The sequence below is a fragment of the Triticum urartu genome, chromosome 1A (genome assembly GCF_056163025.1).
Source record: "Triticum urartu cultivar PI428250 chromosome 1A, HENAU_Tu73, whole genome shotgun sequence".
NCBI classification, from domain to species: Eukaryota; Viridiplantae; Streptophyta; class Magnoliopsida; order Poales; family Poaceae; genus Triticum; species Triticum urartu.
In genome coordinates this window covers 529,409,992-529,436,110 of record NC_141873.1, presented here as the reverse complement: position 1 = coordinate 529,436,110, position 26,119 = coordinate 529,409,992, and the positions used below count along the sequence as shown (strand labels likewise).

At 47.6% G+C, this 26,119-nt stretch overlaps 1 protein-coding gene across 1 annotated transcript; it reads left to right on the top strand.

Moving 5' to 3' along the window:
* The first annotated feature begins 3,675 nt into the window (after positions 1-3,675).
* LOC147992254 (uncharacterized) lies at positions 3,676-11,884 on the top strand. The gene is made up of 3 exons (XM_087538979.1): positions 3,676-3,710; positions 3,826-4,582; positions 11,726-11,884. Exons 1-3 carry the CDS (start codon positions 3,676-3,678, stop codon positions 11,882-11,884), a joined length of 951 nt encoding a protein of 316 aa, XP_087395105.1.
* Positions 11,885-26,119: the final 14,235 nt, after the last annotated feature.

Below are 26,119 nucleotides of genomic sequence, written 5' to 3'. Positions count from 1 at the left end.
TTAGATGAATAAAACCACTCACAAATAAATAGAAGAAAATAAATATAACAGGAAAGAAAAAACTATACAAAAAACTACGCAGAAATAAATAGAAGAAAATAAAGCAGAAAAGAAAAAAACTATAAAAAAAATTGGGGCGCTGCCCTGTGGGCCTGCTTGGCCACAGGCGTGCAATTACAGGCCTTAAAGGCCCAGCAGACTCACATGGCAGCGCACACAGTTTAGGCCCACAAGCCTGCTATATAGAGGAGTTCGAAGAGGTAGCCGCGGTTGGGTTTATAAATCAGTGCGGCTGCCCTTCGCCCGACGAGGTGGGACTAAACTTTGGGGTGGCAGCGCGAGGCCTTTAGTACCGGATGGTGGCTCCAACCGGTACTAAAGGCCTCTCCTATATATACAACACTTATTCAGTTAGATCTCCCCACTTCTTTCGTCTCCAACCTCTCGCGCGCCGCTCGAACCCGTCCTCGCCGCCCGTCGCCCGTCGTCATCGTCGCTGTCCCCGCCGCCGTCCGTCGTCGTCGCCGTCTCGCGCCGCCGCCCTGAACGCCGCGCGCCGCCGTCCGTGGTCGTCCCGCCGCGGTCCCGTACGTCTCTCGCTCTCGCGTATACCCGCCGCGCCGCCGTCCGTCGTCGTCGCACTCGGCCCGTACGGCGGCGCCCCCGCCCGTACGTACGCCGCCGCCCCCGCCCCGTACGCCGGTGCCCCCGCTCGTACGTACGGGACGGCGGCGTACGGGGCCGCACACATACACACATACACACACATATATACGCACACACTACACACACACATACACACACATACACACACACATTTTTTTTTACTTATTTTCTGTTTTTTAGAAAAGTTAATTAGATGATCGAATGTTTGATTAATGTCGAATGTTAGATGAATTAGCTAGATAGAAAATTGTCGAACTAGAGATTTGAACTAGTTGAATAATTAATATAACTAGTTTATTTTTAGTAAGAAAATTATCGAACTAGTTTATTTAGGTATATGAGATTTGAACTAGTTCAATAATTAATATAACTAGTTTATTTTTAGTAAGAAAATTGTCGAACTAGTTTATTTAGGTATATGAGATTTGAACTAGTTCAATAATTAACATAACTAGTTTATTTTTAGTAAGAAAATTGTCGAACTAGTTTATTTAGGTATATGAGATTTGAACTAGTTCAATAATTAATATAACTAGTTTATTTAGGTATATGAGATTTGAACTAGTTCAATAATTAATATAACTAGTTTATTTTTAGTAAGAAAATTTATGTATCTAAGATTTGATGATCTAATTAAAATATTATTGGTTAATGAGTTTTTCTGTTTATTTAATTTTTTATATATTTTGAGTTTATATAAATGTTAGATTAATGTCGAATGTTAGATGAATTAGATAGAAAAGTTAAATATATAGTAATATCAATTGTTAGAGATGAATATATGTTAGATGAATATATATTTGACTAGATATTAATTAATGTTAGATAGTAATAGGTGTTTAATGTTTCACCTATATGAACATAGGAAATGTCATCTGACGACGAAAAATATTTCATTATGTGCGAACACTGTCAAGACCAGCGCGGCCTGTGCGACAGACATTTCCTTATTGATGGTAGGCGCTTCAGCATCAAGCTGGATGAGACATTCGAAGTTGATACAGTAAGTCACTTTGTCGATTATTATTTGAATGCAAAACTTATGCTTCATTTGCTTCAACTTATAATTTTAAATTTTCACTATTCTATTAGCGCATCCCCTGCCATGCAAGAATTTTTGTCTTGGATAAGATAGGTTTTAGTGCTATAGATGATATGGAGGTAAAGAGAGTTTACTTGAAGACGGAGCATGGGTATACTTTCAACGTCAAATTATATAATGGAGACACATACACCCATTTTGAATGCAAAACTTGGCAAGCACTATGCAAGGCTTATGCATTTGAGTCTGGTATGGTTGTCACCTTTGATATTCGTCCGGAAGATGATATTGAAGGTAATATAGACATCTGGATCGATGTGCAAATGCCTCCAGTTCTACCATTATGTGAGTTTTTCTCAACCATGCATGCATATGTTTATGTCTTTGGTATAGTTTATTCAAAAATAGTTGACAACTAATTTGTATTGTCAGCTTATTTCGGTTCAAGCAAACATGTCCGACGCTTGGTAGACAGGACCTACTACTGCCCCGGGGCTCAATTAAACTACGAGGAGATAAGTCATTATGTTTCATGGCTTGAGGATCTTAATACTGTCAAGACAATTTTTTTTTCTGAACTTAGAAATGTTAGTACTCAAAACGTGCGATCAATGGTGATCGTATTGAACTACGGTCACATCTATAATCGAAAGATGGTAAGATTTTAACTATTTGTCCTTAATTAGTGCATCTTTTGCATACATTATTTTTGAAGCTAAACTTTCATTGCTTAGTATATTAATTACTATATGATGTTCTTCAACAGGGACTTCCGATGACAGTTGTGCCTTAGTGGATCGAGACTAAAGGTGACATGTCAATGGTTAGCTTACGACCAAGATATCCTACATTGCACATGAGTGTATTCAGGATTTCTGAAAGCGAATAATGCTTAATAGTGAAAGAATGAAGTAAAATTGTTAACGATCGCAGAGAAGTACTAGGGGGCAGTAAGGAGAAGCGCAACCCAAGATTAGGAGACAGATTCATCTGCATGCTTCAGTATAATGAATCAGGAGAGCTATACATGTTCTATGCTATTCTACCTGAGAGGGAGCAGCACTAGTTCATGCTCTTAATAATTAGTGTCTCATGTCCGTGTCCTGAACTTCGATGTTGGTGATGATTATGTTGAACTCGATGATATCTTTGCTTCTGTTACAAAGTGAATGTTTCCTCTTTAAGCTAGCCAGTGTTGGTGATGATTAGATAGCTAGCGGTAATGACTATGATGATTAAATAGTGGTAATTAGACGACTACAATGATTTTTAGCTAGCTAGAGTTTATTTATTTATTAATATGCAATGATGATGATGATGATGATGACGACTACAACTCATTATAACGTAAAACAATCCTAAATTAAATTGATAACACAAATTTAATTGAAAAATACAAAATAAAACAAAAACCCACAAACATTTAGTACCGGTTGGTGTTACCAACCGGTACTAAAGGGCTCCCGGCCCCCGGAGCTGGCTCGTGCCACGTGGTTTCCCTTTAGCACCGGTTCGTGCTGAATCGGTACTAAAGGGGGGGGGGGCTTTAGTGCCCACACTTTAGTGCCGGTTATGGAACCGACACTAAAGGGCCTTACGAACCGGTGCTATTGCCCAGTTCTGCACTAGTGTCACCGGACCTTCACAGAAACGGCCCATTATTCTATTTGTTTTTTCACTATTGACTTGTGGCTTACATTACTAAATAGATGAAGCAGTATAATTCTAATAAGATGGGAACTGCACTGTCATGTATGTCTACACTCACAAGCCATGTTAGAACACAAGGTGTTGTTGCTGCTCCAAGTTGCTACTGTGTGTTCATTAACTGTGTGCTGGGCTGCTGGCCCTGCTATGTGTGGCACTAAAGCGAACAGTTACAACTTCCTTCTCTGGTGATTTAAAATTCTTGCATACAGTTTATTCAAGGTTCAGAACCAACCCGCCTTTTTACGTGCAGAGTTTCTATGGAGCCTGAAATCTCTCTTGGTATTCTGCATCTGTACATTGGTCAGCCATCGTTGCTCTGTATGAAGCACGCAATATATACTAGTAATATACTTCTGCAAACGTTGTCCCTCTCTCCTGACGCCGTCGTTTCCCTCTCCTTCCTCTAGTGCGGCGGCGCCGTCGGGTGAAGGGGCTGTTCGAGCGGCGACAGAGGGGGCTGCTCGTGCGGCGGCGGCGGGGACGGATCTTGGCGACACAGCGGATGGTGAGATCGCAGGAGAGCTGTTGCGGTGGCGGCAGTGGCAGGTTCATTTCGCTGACGAGATGGATCCCGACACTTGGATCGTGGGGCGTCTTCGTTTCACTCCATCATCGCGATGGATGGCGCTGCTGGATATGGAGAACGATGTGTTGGCTGGCAATTACCTACCAGACGACGATCAGATCCAGGTAGGGCTTCGTTTTTCCTTGGATAACTATGTTGTTGTAGTTGGGCATTGTGTGCAGGTTGATCAGATCACGGCGGTGGACATGGTTGATTTGACGAACACAACAAGTATGGATCGAGAGATGGCGCCGGGCTCTTCAAAGCCGGCCAGTGTGCGTGCCCCCGATGATCGCCGGAGGGTGGGCGGGCGCTTCTGGGTGCTTGCGGACGACGACAGTGGGGACGAGGATGAAGATGGTGGGCGCTCCGGTGACTCGACGGCCTGCTCACCGACTCCATCTGATGTGGTCTGTGAAGCTTTTGGTTCCGGCTATGAAGAGGATGAGGTGGCCGAGATTGTGGAGGCGGTCGTCCCTCTCGAGGATCCAGCGAGGAACGGTTTGCGTCCCGGAGAGAAGATGGAGCTGCTCCGGCGTGTCGTGCATCGGAGGACAGCGGCGACTGCCCATCAGCCGTGGAAGGGCCCTCTCCCCACGGTGAGTCTCCCTAAGCTTACTGTGTTTGATTTGGTTAGACCGGAGGCGTGGACGGTTGTGGTCAGGAGAAAGAAGGGAGGCCGTGTGGCGGCCGGCCAGCAGCAGGCGGCGTCGGCGGCTTCGCTCGGGATCGCGGCCGCTAGGGCGGCGCGTTTGAAAGCCCTGATTGGCGCTGCTGGGTCACCGGTGGATACTGGGCCATCTTCGGCTGGGTATGAGGCCCAGTGCAAAGAGGCGGCAGTTGGGCCGGTCGCGGTTGGACTGGAAGCTGAGGGTTCTTTGGATGGTTCGATCGACTACGTGCGAGGTGCATGCATCGATCAATCTGATCCCTCTCGTTCCATCACGCGCCGTAGGGTTTTCTGTCACCGGCTTCCTCTTCGTCGCGTGGATCGTGGTGGTCGCGCCCGTCGTATCCCTCCGCTACAACCCATGGCGGGTCGTGGGGTGGCGGGGAAGAGCTCGGCTGAGCCGGCTGGGTCGGGCCGCGCAGGAGGTATGCCGCCGCCTGTCTCTGGTGGCGGCCATGGAGCGGTGGTGCCGCCGCTGGTCGTGGGAAACGGCCATGGTGCCATTGCCCCTGGGGCCAGCCGTGGAATGCAGGCGGCGGGTCAGGGTGTGGCACCGGCCGGTGCAAACTCGTTGGCCGTTGGCCGTGGTGCTGGAGCACTCGGTCTCCGCCCGCCGGCTCCGGTCCTTGCTCCTGCCTCGGGTCGGGGTGGTAGCCTTGGTGCCCGACCGCCGCTTCAGGGCCCGGGGAATGATGCTCGAGGAGTCCCGCACGGATCGCGTCTGGCGTTGCCGACCGGGGTGATGCCGGCTGTCGGTCGTGGTGGATTGCGGCCGCCCGTGCCGGTTCATGCGGTTACGGGAAGCGGTACCCTTCCCCCGAGACCTCCGGTGCCTGCGGCTGTGGGGCGGGGTGTTGCGCCACCGTTGCCCCGTGCCGCGCCGCCGCCTCACTACGTCGCGAGGCCGGCGCAACAACATTCGGGCCCAACGCAGGCGCAGCTGAACGCGGGTGATGGAGTGAATGATGGGACGCCCCGAGGACAGTGGGGGGACGATGGTTTTGATGCGTACGGAGATGGCCAGCACCGTGGTTCGTCGTCTACGGGAGGTGGACGCGGCTATGCATGGCAGAGTGATGGTTCTGATAAGAGACCATTCCTTGGTCCGGCGGGTGGTTTTGTCGAGGGTGCTTCTGGCCCGAACTACCGGCAGAGAGGTGGCTACCATGGGCATCGTGGTGGCCGTGGCGGTGGACGTGGTCGGTACCGTAGACCTCCTCCGCCACCGTTCATGGGTGACCATCAGGCTTCGGATATGGCAGTTGATCCCGTGCGGTCGACCGATTTGCCTAGCCAGGCGATGGAGGTAGTGACGGCTTTGGCCAACATGGAGGCTCCTGTGATTGGAGTTGATGCTGAGGCAAGGGACAGAGCTAAGGCTGAGAAGGCGTCCAAATGGGCGCGTAAGAAGGAAAATATGCTTTGTTATCGTTGTGGCGAGAAGGGACACTTTATTGCTGAGTGCATGGCGGAACTATGTGGCTCGTGTGGTAAGACAGCTCATACTATGGGAGACTGCCCGGTTCTGCGTGACCAGGCTCCTGCTCTCACGATGTATGGAGTATATTGTGCTGAGCTCACGTTCTTTGAGTCTCCGGCGGCGAGAGAGATTCCAGTTGAGACTCAGAGCTTGACTACTGGAATTGTGAAAGCTACCTGCGAACTGGTGTCTGAGGCTCAAATTGTGCAGAGACTTCAGGAACTGGCTCCAGGTGATTTTCAGTGAGAGCTGGTCCAGATTGAGGACAATGTGTTTAGGGTTGATTTCCCAACGGTGGACAATTTGCAGAAATTGCTGAGTTTTGGGTTGTGCAAAGTCCCTGGTACTAAATGCATTCTGGAATTTCACGAGTGGAAGAAGGTGGAGCCTAAGGGAAAACCGCTCACTCAGGTGTGGCTGCGGTTTTCAGGGGCCCCATCTGGGTCTTTGACAGATGCTCGAGTGGTGGCTAGTCTGGGTATGATGGTTGGAAAGACTAAGAAAGTGGATATGGCATTCACCCGCGCCCATGGGGTGGCCCGGCTCTTAGTGGGTGTTCTGGACATCGAGTTCGTCCCGGATGTGGTCAACTGGTTTTATAGGGGAGAGGTGTTTCCGCTTGAGATTGAGTTTGAGGATTCTGAGCTGTTTGCCGACGCGGATAATGGGACTGATATGGATATACACGATGGGGATGGTGACGCCGGTGCTAGTGGGGACCCGACTGATGAGGCGGGACGTGAGAGGACCAATGGTTCGGGTCCGATTGCTTAGTTGCCCGGGGATGGATCCGGAGTAGAGCCAGCCCCGATTCCGTCAGTACCGATGAGTACGTTGCGGTTTGGGTCCTTCGAGCCAGCGTCGCCCCCCCAGGCTTTGGAGTGACAGGGTGGATTCTGATGATAGCTTTGAGGGTATGCTTCCGCCGCTGGAGCTTGATGTTGTGACTGGTCCTGTGGCGGATGGCTTGTTGGGTACACTCTCGGTGACGACCTTGGGAGGGGTTAGGGAGGTGGAGCCTCAGGTGGTTCCGCTTTCCCCCACCACCCAGTGGTCTCGAGCCGGGAAACGACGTTGGTCTCGAAGGTTGGGCCTAGGGAGGGGAGTCCGGGGCAGGTGGCCCCGGCCGCTCCTTCTCTCAGCCTGGCGCCGGCGACGCCGGTGATGCCGGCGATGGTCGGCCGTGGGGGAGACCGCATGGGTCAGGTGGACCCGACCCTTTCTCCTACGGTGGCGGCTTCTGTGGCCGCCTCTCCGGTGAGGCCGGGGACGGGTCTGGGGTAGGTGGCCTCCACTCCTCCTCCTCCTTCGCCAGTCAGGCCATCGTCGACCTCAGGTCACACAGTCCGGGCGGGAGGTGAGTCTGGGCCGGCGGCGCCCGTGCTTCCCTCCCCCGGCGGCCTATCTGTGGGGCATGTGAGCCCTCCGTCGCCTCATCAGGCATGTTTGGGTGACTCTTCAGCGCGAGGCTTTACGTGGGAGGAGGTGATTTCGTTTGGTGGCATCCATGATCCGGTCTCGGCGGGGATTCGGATGAGTTCTCGGCTCCAGGACAACCCGGAGGTTGATGACATGCAGCTGAGGTGCGCTATGAGGGCGGCCAAGCTTCGTGATGCTGAGATTACTACTGGTATGTCTGTCAATATTTCCAATTATTTATTGCATTTTTTTGAGGAGGAAATTATTAATAATGCAAACCAAATAGGAGTTTCGCTAGGGACTAATGATAGTGAAATTTCCAAGTTGGTAAATGATCTTTTAGATTTGGAGGAGGAACGGGCTTTAGAGACTATTCGTAATCTAGCTGCGGTAAAACCCATGAATGATGATGAGATTGAGGCGTTGGGGGTCCGAGTGCTTGATAATATGTGTGCGGATCTAGCACCATCCGACCATGAGTGTGAGGAGGATGATGCTCCTCTTAACTATGCAGTAGATAGTGCCTCGGAGCCCGGTTATGAGGACCGGGTGGAAGAACCTAATAAACCTAAGCGCAAGTGGAAACGGAAGATTTATCCCGATTCTGCGGTTCGTAGGAGTGCTAGGATTTGGACTGCCAAAAAATTTCATGATGAAGTATGAAAGGAATATTCTGGAATAGCAGAGGTCTGAAAGACTTGGCTAAAAGAAGGTTCCTTGCTGAGGCATCCTTGGAGCATCGGTTAGATTTTGTTGCTCTTTCGGAAACTGGTCGTGACAACTTTGCGCCTCAGTTTCTTGCCTCTCTGGTGGGAGGTGTTGAGTTTGATTGGCATTGCCTTCCTCCGAGAGGAAGATCCGGTGGGATCTTGCTTGGTGTGAGATGTGATTCGTTAGAAGTCCGAAGTGTAGTGATGGGAGACTTCGCGGTTAAGTTTCGAGTCAGGTCTAAAGCCGATGGTTTTAACTGGGATTTGGTGGCGGTATATGGTGCCGCACAGCCCGAGCTTAAACCGGAGTTTTTAGCGGACCTTGTTCGAATCTGTGGATCTGAGCAGCTTCCAATTTTAGTTGGAGGTGACTTCAATATCATTAGGAGGAGAGAAGAGAAGAATAATGATAATTTTGATGGTAGGTGGTTGTTTATGTTCAATACTATTATTGAAAGCTTGGATCTGAGGGAGATCGAGCTTTCTGGTAGAAAGTTCACCTGGGCTAATGCTTTGCCAAATCCAACATATGAAAAGCTTGATCGAGTTCTCGCGAGCGTTGAGTGGGAACAGAAGTACCCTCTTGTAACGGTACAAGCCCTCTCGCGTGGAATTTCCGATCACACTCCATTGTTCGTCGACTCAGGGGAGCCGAGCCACGTTGGAAACAAAAATACCTTTTCTTTCGAGATGGCCTGGTTTGAACGTGAAGGTTTCTTGGACCTGATTGCCAGGGAATGGGCTAAGGGTTCAGGAGGGAGGACTTCGGTCGAGCATTAGCAGAATAAAATTAGGTACTTGAGAAGTTTCTTACGGGGGTGAGCTAAGCATCTTAGTGGAGTGTATAAGATTGAAAAGGACATGCTCATTTCTCTGATTCAGACACTTGACTTAAAGGCCGAATCAACGGTGTTGCAGCCAGCAGAGCATCAAGTTAAAATTGAGGCGGAGAAGAGGTTGAAAGAACTGCTCCGCGAAGAAGAATTGAAGTGGGAATTGCAGGCTAAGGTCCGCAAAGTTGTCCAGGGGGACGCGAATACTCAATTCTTTCACCTGATTGCTAATGGTAAGCATAGAAAGAAGAGAATCTTTCAGCTTGAGCAAGATGAAGGAACTATTTTAGGACAGGACAACCTAAAAACTTATATAACCGAGTATTATAAGCAGTTATTTGGACCTCTGGAGGACAGTTGTGTGTCCCTCGACGAGGCTAGGATTGAGGATGTGCCTCAACTTTCGGCTACTGATAATGATATTTTGGTTGCCCCGTTCTCTAAGAAGGAGGTGTTTGAGGCTATTGCACAGATGAAGAACAACAAGGCTCCCGGACCGGATGGTTTTCCGGTAGAGTTCTACAAAAAGTGTTGGCACATTATTAAGGGGGATTTGTTACATATGTTTCATGATCTGTTCTCTGGATAGCTTCATTTATTTCACTTGAATTTTGGAACAATCACATTGCTTCCTAAGAAAACGGATGCTGTGAGAATTGAGCAGTTCAGGCCAATCTGCCTTCTCAATGTGAGTTTCAAAATTTTCACCAAGGTCGGGACTAATAGGCTCACACAGATTGCGCATTCTGTGGTGCAACAGTCCAAAACTGCTTTCATGTCGGACAGAAACATCCTTGAAGGGGTGGTTGTCCTTCATGAAACGCTCCATGAAATCCATTCAAAAAAATTAGATGGAGTTATCTTTAAGGCGGATTTCGAGAAAGCGTATGATAAAGTTAAATGGCCATTTCTCCAGCAGGCATTGCGTATGAAAGGTTTCGATGAAGCCTGGCGCCACCAGGTTGAATCGTTTATGCAAAAAGGAAGTGTTGGAATTAAGGTGAATGATGATATTGGACACTATTTCCAGACACATAAAGGCCTAAGACAAGGAGATCCGATGTCCCCTATCCTGTTTAACATTGTGGTTGACATGTTAGCAATTTTGATAGGAAGTGCTAAGGAGAATGGCCAAGTAGGTGGCTTGGTACCTCATCTTGTCGATGGAGGTGTGTCCATCCTTCAGTACGCTGATGATACTATCATCTTTATGGAGTATGATTTGGCCAAGGCGAGAAATATGAAGCTGGTGCTATGTCTTTTCGAACAATTGACCGGCCTCAAGATTAACTTTCACAAGAGTGAGTTGTTTTGCTTTGGTAGAGCCAATTATGACCAAGAGGCTTATAGGCAATTGTTTGGGTGTGATTTGGGAGCGTTACCTTTTTCTTACCTAGGTATACCAATTCGCCACCGTAAGCTCACGAACAGAGAATGGAAATGCATCGAAGACCGATTTGAAAAGAAACTGAGTTGCTGGAAGGACAAGATCATGTCATACGGAGGCCGATTGATATTGATTAATTCGGTGCTCACGAGTATGCCTATGTTTCTCTTATCGTTCTTTGAAGTCCCAGTTGGAGTTAGGAAAAGACTGGACTTTTATCGCTCGCGTTTCTTTTGGCAGGGTGATGAACTAAAAAGAAAATACCGGCTAGCTAAATGGGATGTCATCTGTAGACCGAAAGACCAAGGGGGTCTTGGGATCGAGAATCTCAAAGTTAAGAACAAATGCCTTCTTAGTAAGTGGTTGTGGAAGTTAGCCCATGAGACTGAGGCCACGTGGGCGCAAATACTTCGTAGCAAGTACCTTCAGACCAAAACTTTGTCCCAGGTGACAGTTAGGCCGAGCGATTCGCCTTTCTGGAGAGGACTGATGAAAGTCAAACAATCCTTGTTTAATAGGACAAAGTTTATTATTGGCAACGGTGCTAGTATACGTTTCTGGGAGGATACTTGGCTCGGAGAGACACCCTTGGCCATTCAATACCCGTCTTTATATCGGATTGTTCAACGTCGTGAGGTGTTCGTTGCAACGATATTTCAATCTATCCCCCTTAATATTCAATTTCGACGGTCACTAGCGGGCAATCGTTGGGAAGAATGGCTCCATCTAGTTAGGAGACTAGTGGAGGTTCAGCTTTCCCAACAACCCGACGAATTACGCTGGAAGCTTACTAGGTCTGGAGTATTCACAGTTAAATCAATGTATATTGATGTCATCAACTCGAGCTTCATTCCTACCTCTAAGCACGTTTGGGCTGTCAAAGTACCTTTGAAGATAAAAGTGTTTATGTGGTTTGTCCATAAACAAGTTATATTAACCAAGAACAACCTGACTAAGCGTAATTGGACAGGATCTACTAGGTGTAGCTTCTGTGATCGGGATGAGACGATTAAGCACCTTTTTCTTGATTGTCCGCTAGCCAAAGTTCTTTAGCGGACAGTACACATTGCTTTCAATATTACGCCACCGCATACTGTTAACACGTTATTTGGGGTGTGGCTTAATGGGATTGAGCCTGACTTAGCGAGATATTCGTGTGGGATTATGCGCGTTGCTGTGGACTATATGGAATTGCAGAAATGATTTAGTTTTTAACAGAACATCATGCATTCATTTTTTGCAGGTTATCTTCCGGGCCACGGCATTGATCCGTTCGTGGTTGCTACTCACTCCGATGGAGGCCAGGAAGCATTTGGTTATTGGATCTATCCATTGGGAGATGGTAGCTCGGGATATCTTCGATCGGTTTGGATGGCGGTCATGTAATAGGATAGACAATTAGTTTACCTATCTGTCTTTAGCCAGCCGGTTGTGGCGTTCCTTTTTTTGGCTAGTTTGTCGTTCTAGCCTTTATGGCTCTGTGTGAGCCTTTCTTTACAGTTCGAGACTTTTAAAACCTTGTTGGAACCTCTTTATTTGTTTTAATAAGAGGGCCGTATGCATCGTTCTGATGCAGAGGCCGGGGCGAACCCCCTTTTCGAAAAAAAACTTCTGCAGACGTTGTGCTTTTCTTGCATTGGAAGTATGAAATAAATAGAATGCTTGTGCGTGGTTGTCGGACTGATTATTTTGTTGTTGCTGGAGTGAGAATCTCATTTGCAAAATCGACATATGACTGAATTCATTTTGTTCTTTTGATATTTGCCTATTGGAACCATGTTTGGGGTAGGAGGATATGGATTCAAATCAGGGTTAGCTTAAGCGACCTACCACATCCAAATACTCCTAAGATTCTATCCAAACCGAAACGTTATAATCTCAAAACAGGCAGATCAGCACGCACGGAGCAAATGAACATTTATTCAACTTCGCGTATAGCATTTAATCAAAGGACTAAAGGCCCTTAGAGCAACTCTAATGGGGCGACCCATTTCGTCCGCCGCTGTTCGTTTGGGTTGGCGCGGACAGAAAAGGTGGCCCAACGCGCCGACCCAAACGGACGCGTGTCCGCTTGGCGTCCGCATGGCGACTCATTCCCGGCCCAATTTTAAGCCGGATTTACGTTGGCGCGGACACGAGATGGACGCGCGCGCCTACTCCTCTCCCCGGGCCCGCCGGTCGGTGGCAGCCACCACCATTTCCCCTCTTTTTCCCAAAACACTCCCGCCCGCGCGCGCTCCCGCCCCAACCAGCCATGGACGATGCCATCGACCTCGACACCGCCACCGGCCTCGCCTCCCTCGCCTCGTCCGGCGCTGCCGCCCCCTCCGGGAAAGGCAAGCCTCGTACCCTGCGCAAGACCGCCGCCGCGACCAAGCCAAAAAAGGCGCTAACGCCCGAACAGCGGGTAAGGGAGTCGGCCAAGAGGAAGGGCCGGAGGCACGCCACAGACGCGAGGGATGAGGCTGCCACGCAGGCCGCCGTCGTCGCCGCCGCGCAGCAGGAGGTCACCAACCCCCGCGTCGCGGCGGCAACGAGGGAGGCGCTCTACATGCTAGGGTTAAACCCTAGCCAGCACGACCTCGTCCAAGCCACCGTCGCCGCGGCCAGCACCGGCTCGTCGGCGTTTCCTTGGATGGTGCTGCCCGACTCACCCCGCGCGTCGGCTTGCAACCTGATCCTCGGCTTACGCGTCTACCTGCAGGCCTCCCGCCTCTCCAGGGAGTGCTCGCCCGACGTGAGCGTGGTCGCGCCTCCACGCCCGCGCTCGCGCCCATCGACCTCAACGCCACCCCGGTGGCCGGTGGCTCGTCATCCGGCGGCGCGAGGAAACGTGCGCGGCAGACGCCGGCCGCCGTGCTCCCGGGCGCCCGCAACCTGTTCAAGGAAATGCTGTTCGCCATCGACGAGGACTACATGCAGAACCTCATCCTCGAGGGCGGTGCGCCGGCCGCTGGCTACGATCCCGACGAGACACAAAGCCAGGACGGCCGCGGGGCATTCACGCCGGCCGCTGGCTATGATCCCGATCAGGCGCGCGGCCTTCATGCGTGTTCAGTTCGGCATCGACCTGGACGGCTTCCCCCTCGACCAGGTGTTCCCGGACGACTACGGGCTAGAGGAAGAGGACAAGTGCGACATCGAAGTGGAGCCTTTGTTCGAGGACGAGCTCGCAAATCAAGCCACCGGTCCTAAGGCGAAGCGCAAGAGCAAGCACACGAAGGTGTACACGGCGGCCGAGGACAATCTTCTTTGCGAGTGTTGGCGAGACATTGGACAAGACCCCAAGACGGGCACCGAGCAAAAGCATTCAACCTTTTGGATTCGTGTTCACCGAGAGTTTCATGAGCGCAAAAAGTTTCTGCCTTACCAATTTGTGAGCACTCGTGGGTGGGTCTCCATTTCCAAGCGGTGGAGGGCGATCCAACAAGAGTGCAACAAGTTTTGCGCTACTCTTGAGAGCGTCAAGGCCCGCCCCGTGAGCGGCATCGGCATGCAAGACATGGTATGCTAGCAAGCCGCCCTCTTTTGTGTCATCAAGTTCATCCTTTGCGTGTTCATTTGCATATCACTTGCCCATATGCTTGCATGGAAACATTTTGTAGGCATTTCAAGCTTTGGAGGCATTCAAGGTTCAACACAATGGCAAGTGCTTCAACCCCTCCCATTGCTATCGGGTCATCAAGGACAAGGAGAAGTTCAAGGCGCAATATGCCGCACTCAAGTTGCGTGGGGGGAAGAAAGCCGTGGAGGATATTGGGGAGGGCGAACCGGCACGACCGCGGGGGAAGACCAAGTCCAAGGAGGACAAGCGAGATGCGGCCACCAACGCCTTGACCGCAAGCGTGGTCGGCATGATAAATAAGAAGTACTCAAGGAAGGAGGAGCGCCGATGTTTCAAGGCGGAGCAAATGGACGCTTTCATGGAGATCCAAAGGAGGAGGCTTGAGCTGGACGCCGACAAGCAAGCCAAGATGTTCCAGCTAGAGGCGGAGAAGCAAGCCAAGATGCTAGAGATCGAGGCCGCCAACGTCAAGACCAAGACGAAAGAAGTGGCTCTCGCGAGCATGATGACCGGGGTGGAGATCATGAAGGTGGATCTCAACATCGTGTTGCCAAGGAAGAGGCCGTGATTCGAGAAGATGCAGACCGACATGCTCAAGTCCGACGACGAGTGATCTATGGCGGCGAGCGCCATCTTTTTTTATGTCGGCAGGTGTGCTGGCATGACCACGGCGTGGTCGAACTCAAGTCCCACCCCTTTGTGTGCCGGCCGGCTGGCGAGTGTGCTAGCATGAACTGTGGTGATATTTTCTGAAGTCGGCATTGTATGCCAGCACTGGCATGGTGTCGGCATGAGACATGGCCGCTGGCATGATAAGCCGCAGGCCTTTTTTGTAAGTTGAATGCGGATATGAAATGGCTCCGCGTGTTGGGCGCAATGCCGACACAAATGCAAAACTGGATGGACGCCGGGCCGATCCAAACGGACGGCGCATTTATCCGTTTTTTGTCCGTTTAGGTCGGTGCGTTGGGTACCGACTCAAACGGACAAAAAACGAATAAATGCATCGTCCGTTTGGATCAGCCCGTTGAAGTTGCTTTTACGGAAGATGAAAAAGGCAAGAACTGAAATGAGAAAAGGAGGAGCTTAGCAAGACGACCTCAATATCCACTGGTAAAGATTAATATCAAATGTTTGCTCGGTGGTGGCCATTCTCATGGGTGGTCTTGGGCTCAGGCAAGCAACCGCCTTGGTAGACCAAGCAACTTGCACCCGCTTTTCTCCTTCAACTAGTTAGCCCATGCTAGGCGCACACCAAGGAAAGGGTCACCAAATGGAGCTCGATGTGTCCGTTGTTAGCTTGTGGCCCGCCACCAATCAGCAAAGCCACCAGATGGAGGAGTGGGGTGTACTCTTCGATCACGAATCGGGGAAAAGAAGATAGACACAATTGGAAAGATGGACCAAATGACTCACACTCACTAGATTTAAGCCCAAGTATTGTACTCTAAAGAGGTCAACTAGATTGAATTGTTTTCCCAATGTCTCACATCCCGAAGGTATTATCATATTCAGGAGTTGCCTTTCCGCTCAAAGATGTGATACTTTCATGAGGGTGGATGCAAAATCCAATACAAGAGAATAATATGCTGCATCTTGGGTAGCTTCACAACATGGGCTATTCCTTGCATTGCATGACATCCTTCATCTGGCATATGTAGAGAGAAATAGTGCATGATTTGTCAGACAGGTAGGTATGACTTTATTCACCGGATGAAAATTATCTGCATTAGATATTTGTTGATCTTAATTGTCCTGGTAAGGTACATCAAGAGAAGTGACTTTGGTGGATTGATAGATTTATATGCACCATGGTTACTTCAAAAGGGTAAAAAGTACAATATACAATGATGATAAAAATGAAGGATGGCTCACACCTTGTTGCGAGTGCTATATTATTCACTAAACAATAGCATCGTAGACTGAACACAAGTGCACTAAACAATGTCATGTTCTCCACTATAAAAGACAAAGTATTGTGGAAGAAGAAGTCATACATAGTCTCAGAGATAATACAACTTCAGGTTCAAGAGAAATTCTAAAAATCGTCACACCTATAGTAACGCCCCATCTCGGTGGCTCCTAATGTTCATCATTATTTAAAAAGGCATTACAACCGACACCATAGCATCGCTAGCATATCCTCTATAATTTAACCCGCCCCATCCAATAAAAAGCTATCTTTTAGGGATTAAACTTTCCATCACCTACCATATCCCAAACTTTTCTTTTTGCCAATTCATTGAAATGCTTGCGCAAACAGTTCAAACAAATGCACCACATTTCAATACAAACATAAACAATTCAAATGCACCACATCATAATTCAACTAAGAGGACAAGTAAACGTCATCCAATCCAACAAGCAACTAAAAGGTGATCATAATTTGTGCTAAAAGGCACTGAATGAACATGGCAATGTCATCGAGTGTTTGATTTTCTCATCATTTCTTGACTATGTGGCATGGACATGGCAATGTCCTCAAGGCCGAGTGTGTGGCTTGCATTCAATTATTCCATGAAAACGTCTGGATCATCACTCAATCGCTCACTGCAATAGCAAAGGAAAACCTATCAATTAGGATCACATGCATCATGCATCATGAGAAATTGCGAAAAAGACCTTGTGGGCATTTCGTCGAGCGTGTCGGCCTCACTCCTTGTCTTGTCCGAATCCAGCTCCTCTTCGGCCCTCGGAGGTCGAGTGGGTGGTGGCGCGACTGCACGAGGCCGAGGGGAAGGCGTCAGTGCGAGCGACATCTTCTTCTTTACCGGCACCATCATGATGTCCGTTGCCTTGGTCGGAGGCCGATGCTCCTGTTTGCTGGTCTGCTAGGCCAAGGACGTTCAAGTGATGGCGACAGAGCGAGCGGCGACCGCTGTTGGCGACAGAGATCTCCCGGTGATGTTTTTGCATTGGTGTTGTCTTTTAGGTGCTTGGGGCACCTAATTAGCTGCCGGACTGGCGCCCCGCGGTGCGGCGAGTGGGGGATGTGCATTCCTGGGGGCATCAGACCGGGAACAGCCGGAGGCGAGGCGAGCGGCGGCGGCATCGGGTTGGGTGAGAACGACGAGGTCAAGTGGGAAGTGGTGTGGCACATCATTGTTTTGTTTTACTAAGAACAATCCATTCCATGACAGATTAGCTTTTGCAGGATCTGGTAGAGATGCTCTTAAACTGATAAAACCACAAATGACTTGACCATGCATAAACAGGGAACATATCTCAAGAAATAAGCGTGCAAAAACCACATACAAGAACAAACAAAAAGACGCACACAACTTGAAAATGATGTTTCACTCAACCACCGAAGCAAGAAATGACCAATGTAGAGGAAAAAATGTGTATTAGATGTGGAGACATGCATCCATTAGAAGAAGATGACCTCTACTTCGGAGAGGTCAGATGTCGTCACAGTATCATCCATCCACCACCGGTGAGGACCCCCATTTTGGTCAAATGGAGGTACTCATCTGAGAGCCTAGATATGAACTGACGGTTGTAACAACAATAAAACTAAACATCGTCTGCGTCGGCTTGCTTGAGACGACCACCGAGGCCCTCAAGCTCGTCAGCGAGCTTGCCGCCAATAAGTGGGACAACGTCGTGTACACTTCCATTTGGATATCCATGTTCGCCGATGTGTGCAGGCACTTCGCTTCCAGACTCTGATCAGGACACAAATGGGAGGTCAGTCTCCCTCTGCAGCTTCGCATTCCTAGTCTCTGATGTGTCCGAAACTCCGAATAGGTGTTTGCTCAACACTTGCTGAATAAGGGGAATTGTTGTTCTTGTTACAGTACAATTTGGTGACAAAACATTGCAGTTTGGTTCCTCTATTGGCAGATTGTGCTATTACGCTCAAGCCAATTTTTTTTCCGAAAAGGAGGGATTCCCTGGCCTCTGCATCAGAACGATGCATACGGCCCTCTTATTAAGCAAATAAATAGATTCCAAACAGGTCTAAAAGCCTAAAAGTCTCCAAAAGACAAAAAGGGAGCTCACGCAGAGCCAGAAGAGCTAGAATACAAACTAGCCAGAACAAAGGACGCCACAACCGGCTGGCAAAAAAGAAAGATAGGTAAACTAATTGCCTATCCTATTATATGACCGTCATCCAAACCGGTTGAAGATATTCCGAGCTACCATCTCCCAGCGGATAGATCTAGTAACCAAATGCGCCCTGGCCTCCGTCGGAGTGAGTAGCGACCATGAACGAATCAACGCCGTGGCTCGGAAAATAACCTGCAAAAAATGAATGCGTTGTCCTATTAAAAACCAAATCATTTCTGCAATTCCAGATGGCCCACAGCAAGGCGCAGACTCCTACGCGAATATGTCTCGCTAAGTCGGGCTCTATCCCGTTAAGCCACGTCCCAAATAATGTGTTGATAGAATTCAATGGAGTGGTATTGAAATCAATATGGATCGCCCGCCATAGAACTTTGGCTAGCAGGCAATCAAGAAAAAGGTGTTTGATCGTCTCATCCCGATCACAGAAACTATACCTAGTAGGACATGTCCAATTACGCTTTGTCAAGTTGTCCTTGGTTAAAATTACTTGTTTATGGAGAAACCACATAAACACTTTTATTTTCAAAGGAACTTTGACAGCCCAAACATGTTTGGATCTAGGAATGAAGCTCGAATTGATAACATCAATATACATTGATTTAACTGTAAATACTCCAGACCTAGTAAGCTTCCAGCGTAATTCATTGGGTTGTTGAGAAAGCTGAACCTCCATCAGTCTACTTACTAGACGGAGCCATTCTTCCCAACGATTGCCCGCTAGCGCCCTTATGAATTGAATATTAAGGGGGGGTATTGAATGGCTAAGGGTGTCTCTCCGAGCCAAGTATCCTCCCAGAATCGCTTACGAGCACCGTTACCAATAATAAACTTTGTCCTATTAAACAGGGATTGTTTGACTTTCGTAAGCCCTTTCCAGAAAGGCGAGTCAGTCGGCCTTACTGTCACCTGAGACAAAGTTTTGGTTTGAAGATACTTGCTACGTAGGATTTGCGCCCAAGTGGCATCAGTCTTACTCGATAACTTCCATAGCCATTTACTGAGAAGGCATCTGTTCTTGACTTCAAGATTCTCAATACCAAGACCTCCTTGGTCTTTTGGTCTACAGATGATATCCCATTTAGCCAGACGGTATTTTCTTTTTAATTCATCACCCTGCCAAAAGAATCGCGATCGATAAAAGTCCAGTCTTTTCCTGACTCCAACTGGGACTTCGAAGAAGGACAAGAGAAACATAGGCATGCTCGTGAGAACCGAGTTTATCAGGATTAATCGGCCTCCGTATGACATGAGCTTGCCCTTCCAGCAACTCAGTTTCTTCTCAAATCGGTCCTCGATGCACTTCCATTCTCTGTTTGTCAGCTTACGGTGGTGGATTGGTATACCTAAGTAAGTGAAAGGTAAAGCCCCCAAGTCGCACCCAAACAATTGCCTATAAGCCTCTTGTTCGTCATTGGCTCTACCAAAGTAGAACAACTCGCTTTTGTGGAAATTAATCTTTAACCCGGTCAATTGTTCAAAAAGGCATAACACCAGCTTCATATTTCTCGCTTTGGCCAAGTCATGCTCCATAAAGATGATTGTATCATCAGCGTACTGAAGGATGGACACACCTCCATCCACAAGATGAGGTACCAAGCCACCTACTTGACCAGCCTCCTTATCCCTTCCTATCATAATTGCTAACATATCACCCACAATGTTAAACAGGATGGGGGACATCGGATCCCCTTGTCGCAGGCCTTTATGTGTCTGGAAGTAATGACCGATATCGTCATTCACTTTAATTCCAACACTCCCTTTTTGCGTAAACGATTCAACCTGGCGGCGCCAGGCTTCATCAAAACCTTTCATACACAATGCTTGTTGGAGGAATGGCCATTTGACTTTATCGTACGCTTTCTCGAAATCCACCTTAAAAACAACTCCATCTAATTTTTTTGAATGGATTTCATGGAGCGTTTCATGAAGGACGACCACCCCTTCTAGGATGTTTCTATCCGACATGAAAGCAGTTTGGGAATGCTGCACCACAGAATGCGCAATCTGTGTGAGCCTATTTGTCCCAACCTTGGTGAAAATTTTGAAACTAACATTGAGAAGGCATATCGGCCTGAACTGCTCTATTCTCACATCATCCGTTTTCTTAGGAATAGTGTTATTGTTCCAAAATTTAAGTGAAATAATTGAAGTTGTCTAGAGAAAAGATCATGAAACATTGGTAACAAATCCCCCTTAATAATATGCCAACATTTTTTGTAAAACTCAGCAGGGAAACCATCAGGCCCGGGAGCCTTATTATTTTTCATCTGTGCTATAGCATCAAACACCTCCTTCTCTGAGAACGGGGCAACCAAAATATCATTATCAGTGGCAGTTAGTTGAGGCACATCCTCAGTCCTGGACTCATCGAGGGACACACAACTATCCTCCGGGGGTCCAAATAACTGCTTATAGTACTCGGTTATGTAAAGTTTCAGGTTGTCCTGTCCTAAAATCGTTCCTTCATCTTGTTCAAGCTGAAAGATTCTCTTCTTTCTGTGCTTACCATTAGCAATCAAGTGAAAGAATTGAGTGTTCGCGTCCCCCTGGACAACTTTGTAGACCTTAGCCCGCAATGCCCACTTCAATTCTTCTTCGCGGAGAAGTTCCTTCAACCTCATCTCCGCATCTAGTTTAAACTGAAACTCTGTGGCTTGCAAACTCGTGGATTCAGCCTTTAAGTCTAGGGTCTGAATAAGAGAAAGGAGCCTTTCCTTTTCAACCTTATAAATTCCACTAAGATGCTTAGCCCAACCCCGTAAGAAACTTCTCAAATGCCTAATCTTTTTCTGCCAACGCTCAACAGAAGTCCTACCTCCTGCATCCTTAACCCATTCCCTGGCAATCAGATCCAAGAATCCTTCTCATTCAAACCAGGCCATCTCGAAAGAAAAGGTATTTTTGTTTCCCACGTGGTTTGGCTCACCAGAGTCCATGAATAAAGGTGTGTGATCAGAGATTCCGCGTGAGAGTCTGAACCGTTACGAGAGGGAACTTCTGTTCCCACTCAACGCTCGCGAGAACTCGATCAAGCTTCTCATATGTCGGGTTTGGCATAGCATTAGCCCAGGTAAACTTTCTACCGAAAAGCTCTATCTCTCTCAGATCCAAGCTTTCAATAATGGTGTTGAACATAAACGACCATCTACCGTCAAAATTATCATTATTTTTTCCTCTCTCCTCCTAATAATATTGAAATCGCCCCCAACTAAAATTGGGAGCTGCTCGGATCCACAAATTCGAACAAGGTCCGCCAAAAACTCCAGTTTAAGCTCGGGCTGTGCGGCACCATATACCGCCAAAAGAGCCCAGTTAAAACCATCAGCTTTAGACCTGACTCAAAACTTAACCGCGAAGTCACCCATCACTACATTTCGGACTTCCAGCGAATCGCATCTCACTCCAAGCAAGATCCCACCCGATCTTCCTCGCGGAGGAAGGCAATGCCAATCAAAATCAACACCGCCCGAAAGAGTGTTAAGAAATTGGGGCGCAAAATTATCTCTACGAGTCTCCGAGAGAGCAATAAAATCTAATTTATGCTCCAGGGACGCCTCAGCAAGAAACCTTCTTTTAGCCAAGTCTTTCAGACCTCTGCTATTCCAAAAGATTCCTTTCATAATTCATCATGAAATTTTTTGGTAGTCCGAATCCTAGCACTCCTACGAACCGCAGAAATGGGATAAATCTTCCGCTTCCACTTGCGTTTGGGTTTACTACGATCTTCCACCCGGTCCTCATAACCGGGCTCAGCGGGTCTAACTACTGCATTCTCTAGGGTTACATCCTCTTCCTTAGACTTAGGATTGGATGGTGCAAGATCCGCACACAGATTATCGAGCACTCTGACCCCTAACTCATCAATCTCAGCATCATTCATGGGTTTCACCGCTGCTAGATTTCAAATAGTTTCTAAAGCATGTTCCGCTTCCAAATCTAAGAGATCATTCACAGAGTTGGAGATTTCACTATCATTAGTCCCTAGCGAAACTCATAATTGGTTTGCATTATTTATAATCTCCTCATTAGAAAAATGCAATATGGAATAAGATATGTTGACAGACATACCAGTAGTGATCTCAGCGTCACGAAGCTTGGCCGCCGTCATGAAAGAACGCTCAAGCCAATTATAAGTTCTAACATTCCCATAGTACTTCGGATGACAATGCTAAGAATCATCTCTTATGTGTGCATTCTTTCTTTAATACTTCCTCCGTCCCAAAATAAGTGGCTCAATTTTATACTAGCTTTAGTACAAAGTTGAGTCACTTATTTTGGGACGGAGGGAGTATATGTATGATACACATGCTAATTACGACAAACTTGGTCTAGCAGGTCAACACAAGATACAGCTAGAGGGCTCACTCTAATTGTCATCATCCATTTTGAGCTGCAGTTGAAGTACTTCCGAGTTCCGACTAGCTTGGATCTGATGGAGGTCATCGGTTCATGACTAGCCAAGCTTAGCTTCTATTGATAATCTATCCGATTCAAATGTCCGAACACTACATATGACAAAATTGGTCTAGAAGGTTGGGCTCAGGCACGCAGTCATTTCGTCAGACTCAGCAAGTCGTATATGCCGTCTTCGTTTGACTGATTCATCCATGCGAGGAACTTGCCGATGAAGGAGTGACCAGATTGAGCTCGACGTGGCCACTGTCAGCGTGTAACCAGGGCCCTCACCAACATAACTACTAGATGAAGGGCGCGTTGATGTGGGCCTCATCGGCACCAAACCAGGAGCAAGAAGATGGACACAATTGGGAAGATGGAGCCAAGGTTCCAAATTCATCAGATATAAGCTGAAGGGAAACTCTCATAATGCAATGAGGACTTCAGCTACGTTGAACTGTTTTCCCAATGCCGCTCATCCCAAAATATTGTCATATTCCGGAGTTTCTTTTTCGCTCAAAGATATGATACTTGGGTGAGGGTGGATGCAAAATCCTACACAATACAAGAAAATAATATGTTGCATAGTTTGCTAGCTTTCCTACACGGGTCACTCATTGCATGACATCCTTTGTCAGGTATATATAGAGAGAAAGAATGCATGATAGGCAAGTAGGTATGGCTTTATCGTTTCTGCTCTGGTGCTCCCCCCTGGGCTGAACGCGGGGTGGAAAAACACATCGACGGCCAGGATGAACCAAAAATGGTTCATAACGAGGGGCACGATCGTCTTTGTTGCCCCCGCGTATAGCCGTCGAGGAGCCCTGGGAGGCCCATACGGGCCCGGTTAGATCGTATGCCCGGCTGTATACGTGTGCCCATCCGTATACGTATTTGTTTGTATACGTCGGCCTTTCGTGCACGCGTGAAGCCGCTCGCGCGTGGGGCAGCACGTGTCACGGGTAGTTGCCCAAACTGTCCCATCATATAAATGTGGACGACAACCACCTCCGGCCGCATCGCCCACCATTTCCCCCCGTCGCATCGTCTCCCTCTCTCCACTCTCCACTCCCCACTCCCTCTCCTCTCCAACCTCCTCGTCTCCCTCACCGCATCCTCTCCATCGCCATGGCGGACGCAGGAGGCGAGCGCCCCGATTAGGGCACAGATCTGGTGGAGCAGGCGCGGCAGGTCGCTGCGGGCACCTTTGTGAGGGGGCATGCTGGCGTCCAGCGCGGTGCTCCCTCCGCTGGAGATCTGGAGAAGGCGGGGACGGGCTGCAGCGGCACGGTCTAGCCAGATGCGCCCGCTCTGGCGAACTTCGGCGAGGCGCAGAAGGTGGAGGCGGGCTCTGGCGAGGCGTAGAAGGTGGGGGCGGGCTTTGGCGAGGCGCACGAGGTGGAGAAGGTGGAGAAGGTGGAGGCCGGCTCCGGCGAGGAGGAAGCGGAGCAGAAGGTATCTGCGGCTAACTTTTAGTTGGTAGTTTTTAGATTGTAGGGTTTGTGGCCAGAACTTTGTTTGGTTAAATTTGTTGGAGGTAGGGTTTTCTCTGCATTAGGGTTTTTCTCTATTTGATTCGCGCAAGAATGGTGGACCACATATGATTATTAGATTAGGTTAGAAGTAGCCAGATTGAGGGATGGGGTTTTTTCAGATGCTTATTAGATTAGTAGTGGAATTTTTGCAATTCTTTAGGTGTTTGGAGTCAAATATATACTTCTGTATTGGTTTGGGTTGGTGCCTGCTTTAGTTCTTTGGCTTGATGATTAATTAAATGGATGCTTAGTTCTAGGGATTATGGCTGTCATAGTTGCAATTCTTAGATGCTTGATTGATGCATGTTGTCATAGTTGCAGTTATTTGATGCTTGATTGATGCCTGTCAGGCAGAGGCTATGAGATGGGTTGTGCATGGCCTTGTGTTTTTGGAAATTGTCTACGTGAGGTGATTAGATGGTGCATTAGTTTGGTTGTAAATATAGTGAAGGATGTGCTCATGTACTGGGTGTTGTCATGTTAATCAAAAAGAGCTTCTCAAGGGCTGGATTTTTTGTGCTGGATTGGGGCTTCTGAAGGAGAGGGGAAGCGTGGTCGAGGGGAAGGGGCAGTCTATGCTTATTTACTTTGGGTTAGTAGTGGAATTTTGTCGTTGCTTCAGAGATATTGACAACATTGAACATCCTCTGCAATGCCGTTGCTTCAGAGATAAAAGCATCTTGGGGTTTTTCTGATGCTTATTAGATTAGTAATTGAATTTTTGCTTGTTAGAATTCAATTAGTATGAGGATGAATACCTTATTTAAGGGGGAATTTAAGGTCAGATAGATGTCATATGATTATTATATCTGTAGTTCAATGCTGCTGACATTTATGATTATTTGATTTGATGTGTGGTTCAATGATACTGGATGGAAACATATTTGATTTGGAATGCATTAATTAAGATGTGCCAATGAATTGATTTAGATGATACAAGATTCATCTATAGTATAATTTGTTGTTGTTTAGGTAAGTAATGAAATTTTAGATGTTTATTGGAGATGTATGCATTTATAGTTGAAGTTGTACCTAATTAACTACTGCATTATGTTAATATGTGTAGGAGCTTTGCTGCATTATCCCAAAAACAGTAATTTGTGCATATTAAAATTTGTAGTTGGCTTCTGTAATTAGTATATACTATATGTAAAGTGTGAAGTAAACATTCCAAGGCATGATCCTAGCAACAAAATATACTATATGTTTCCATTAAGTAGTGTGTGTGTGTGGGGGGGGGGAATTCCCTCAAAAGAAAAGTGTTGGGTTAATCCAGGGAATGTCAAGAATCCAGCTTGCATTTTCATTAGCATTTATGAAGGACATCATTTGTCTGTTGATTGATTGCTTAGATTCTGTATTTATAAGGAAAGCATTTGGTCACTTGCAACATACCAATCTGGTTCACATTCACAATTTTGTTTGTAATGACATTCTGTGAACTGCAATTCAATTCATTGTAATTGATGTGCTTGTTTGACAATATAGCAGGAGGAGGATCTTCTTGGCAACAAGAGGAAGTGGGACAAGACTGGGTTCTACCCATATGAGTCTGATGAAGATGAGCCGTACGAGGTAAGGCCTAGTTGAAATGTTATTTCTGCATTGAGTTAGTATTATGTGTTTATAGTTTTTGAATGCATAATGTATTAATGTCAGTCATTAATGTGTGCAGTATGAATCTGGAGATGATGTGGTCGAGGGGAATGTCGAGTCCTTTGAAGAGAAGGAGGTGTTGAAGATCAGGGCCCAAGGACCTGCTAAGTACTACAACTGGAGGAATGAAAAGTACCGGTGCCCCTACTGCAGCAAGCCCAAGCCGAGGTATGGGTTATTGGAGCATCTGATGGAACATTGCCGGGCTACATCGATCTCCAGTCATGACTACAGGATCATTGGTCAGCATTCTGCCCTCCTGAAGGTCCTGAGAAACCCTGACCTCTAGTCGTACATCATGCTGATCATCGGAAGCTGGAAGCCGTACTCATCATCAGTATATTTGATGATGTTTTACTTTTGGAAAGCTGCATCTGGGTCTGAACTGCTAGAAAACTTGCTATATTAATGT

Bases quoted from the DNA above. Each gene is read 5' to 3' on its own strand.
- LOC147992254 (XM_087538979.1), top strand. From the start codon at position 3,676: ATGGAGCCTGAAATCTCTCTTGGTATTCTGCATCT. The intron at 3,711-3,825 runs GTACATTGGTCA...TCCTTCCTCTAG, and splicing joins TCTCTTGGTATTCTGCATCT to TGCGGCGGCGCCGTCGGGTG. The intron at 4,583-11,725 runs GTGAGTCTCCCT...CATTTTTTGCAG, and splicing joins GGAAGGGCCCTCTCCCCACG to GTTATCTTCCGGGCCACGGC.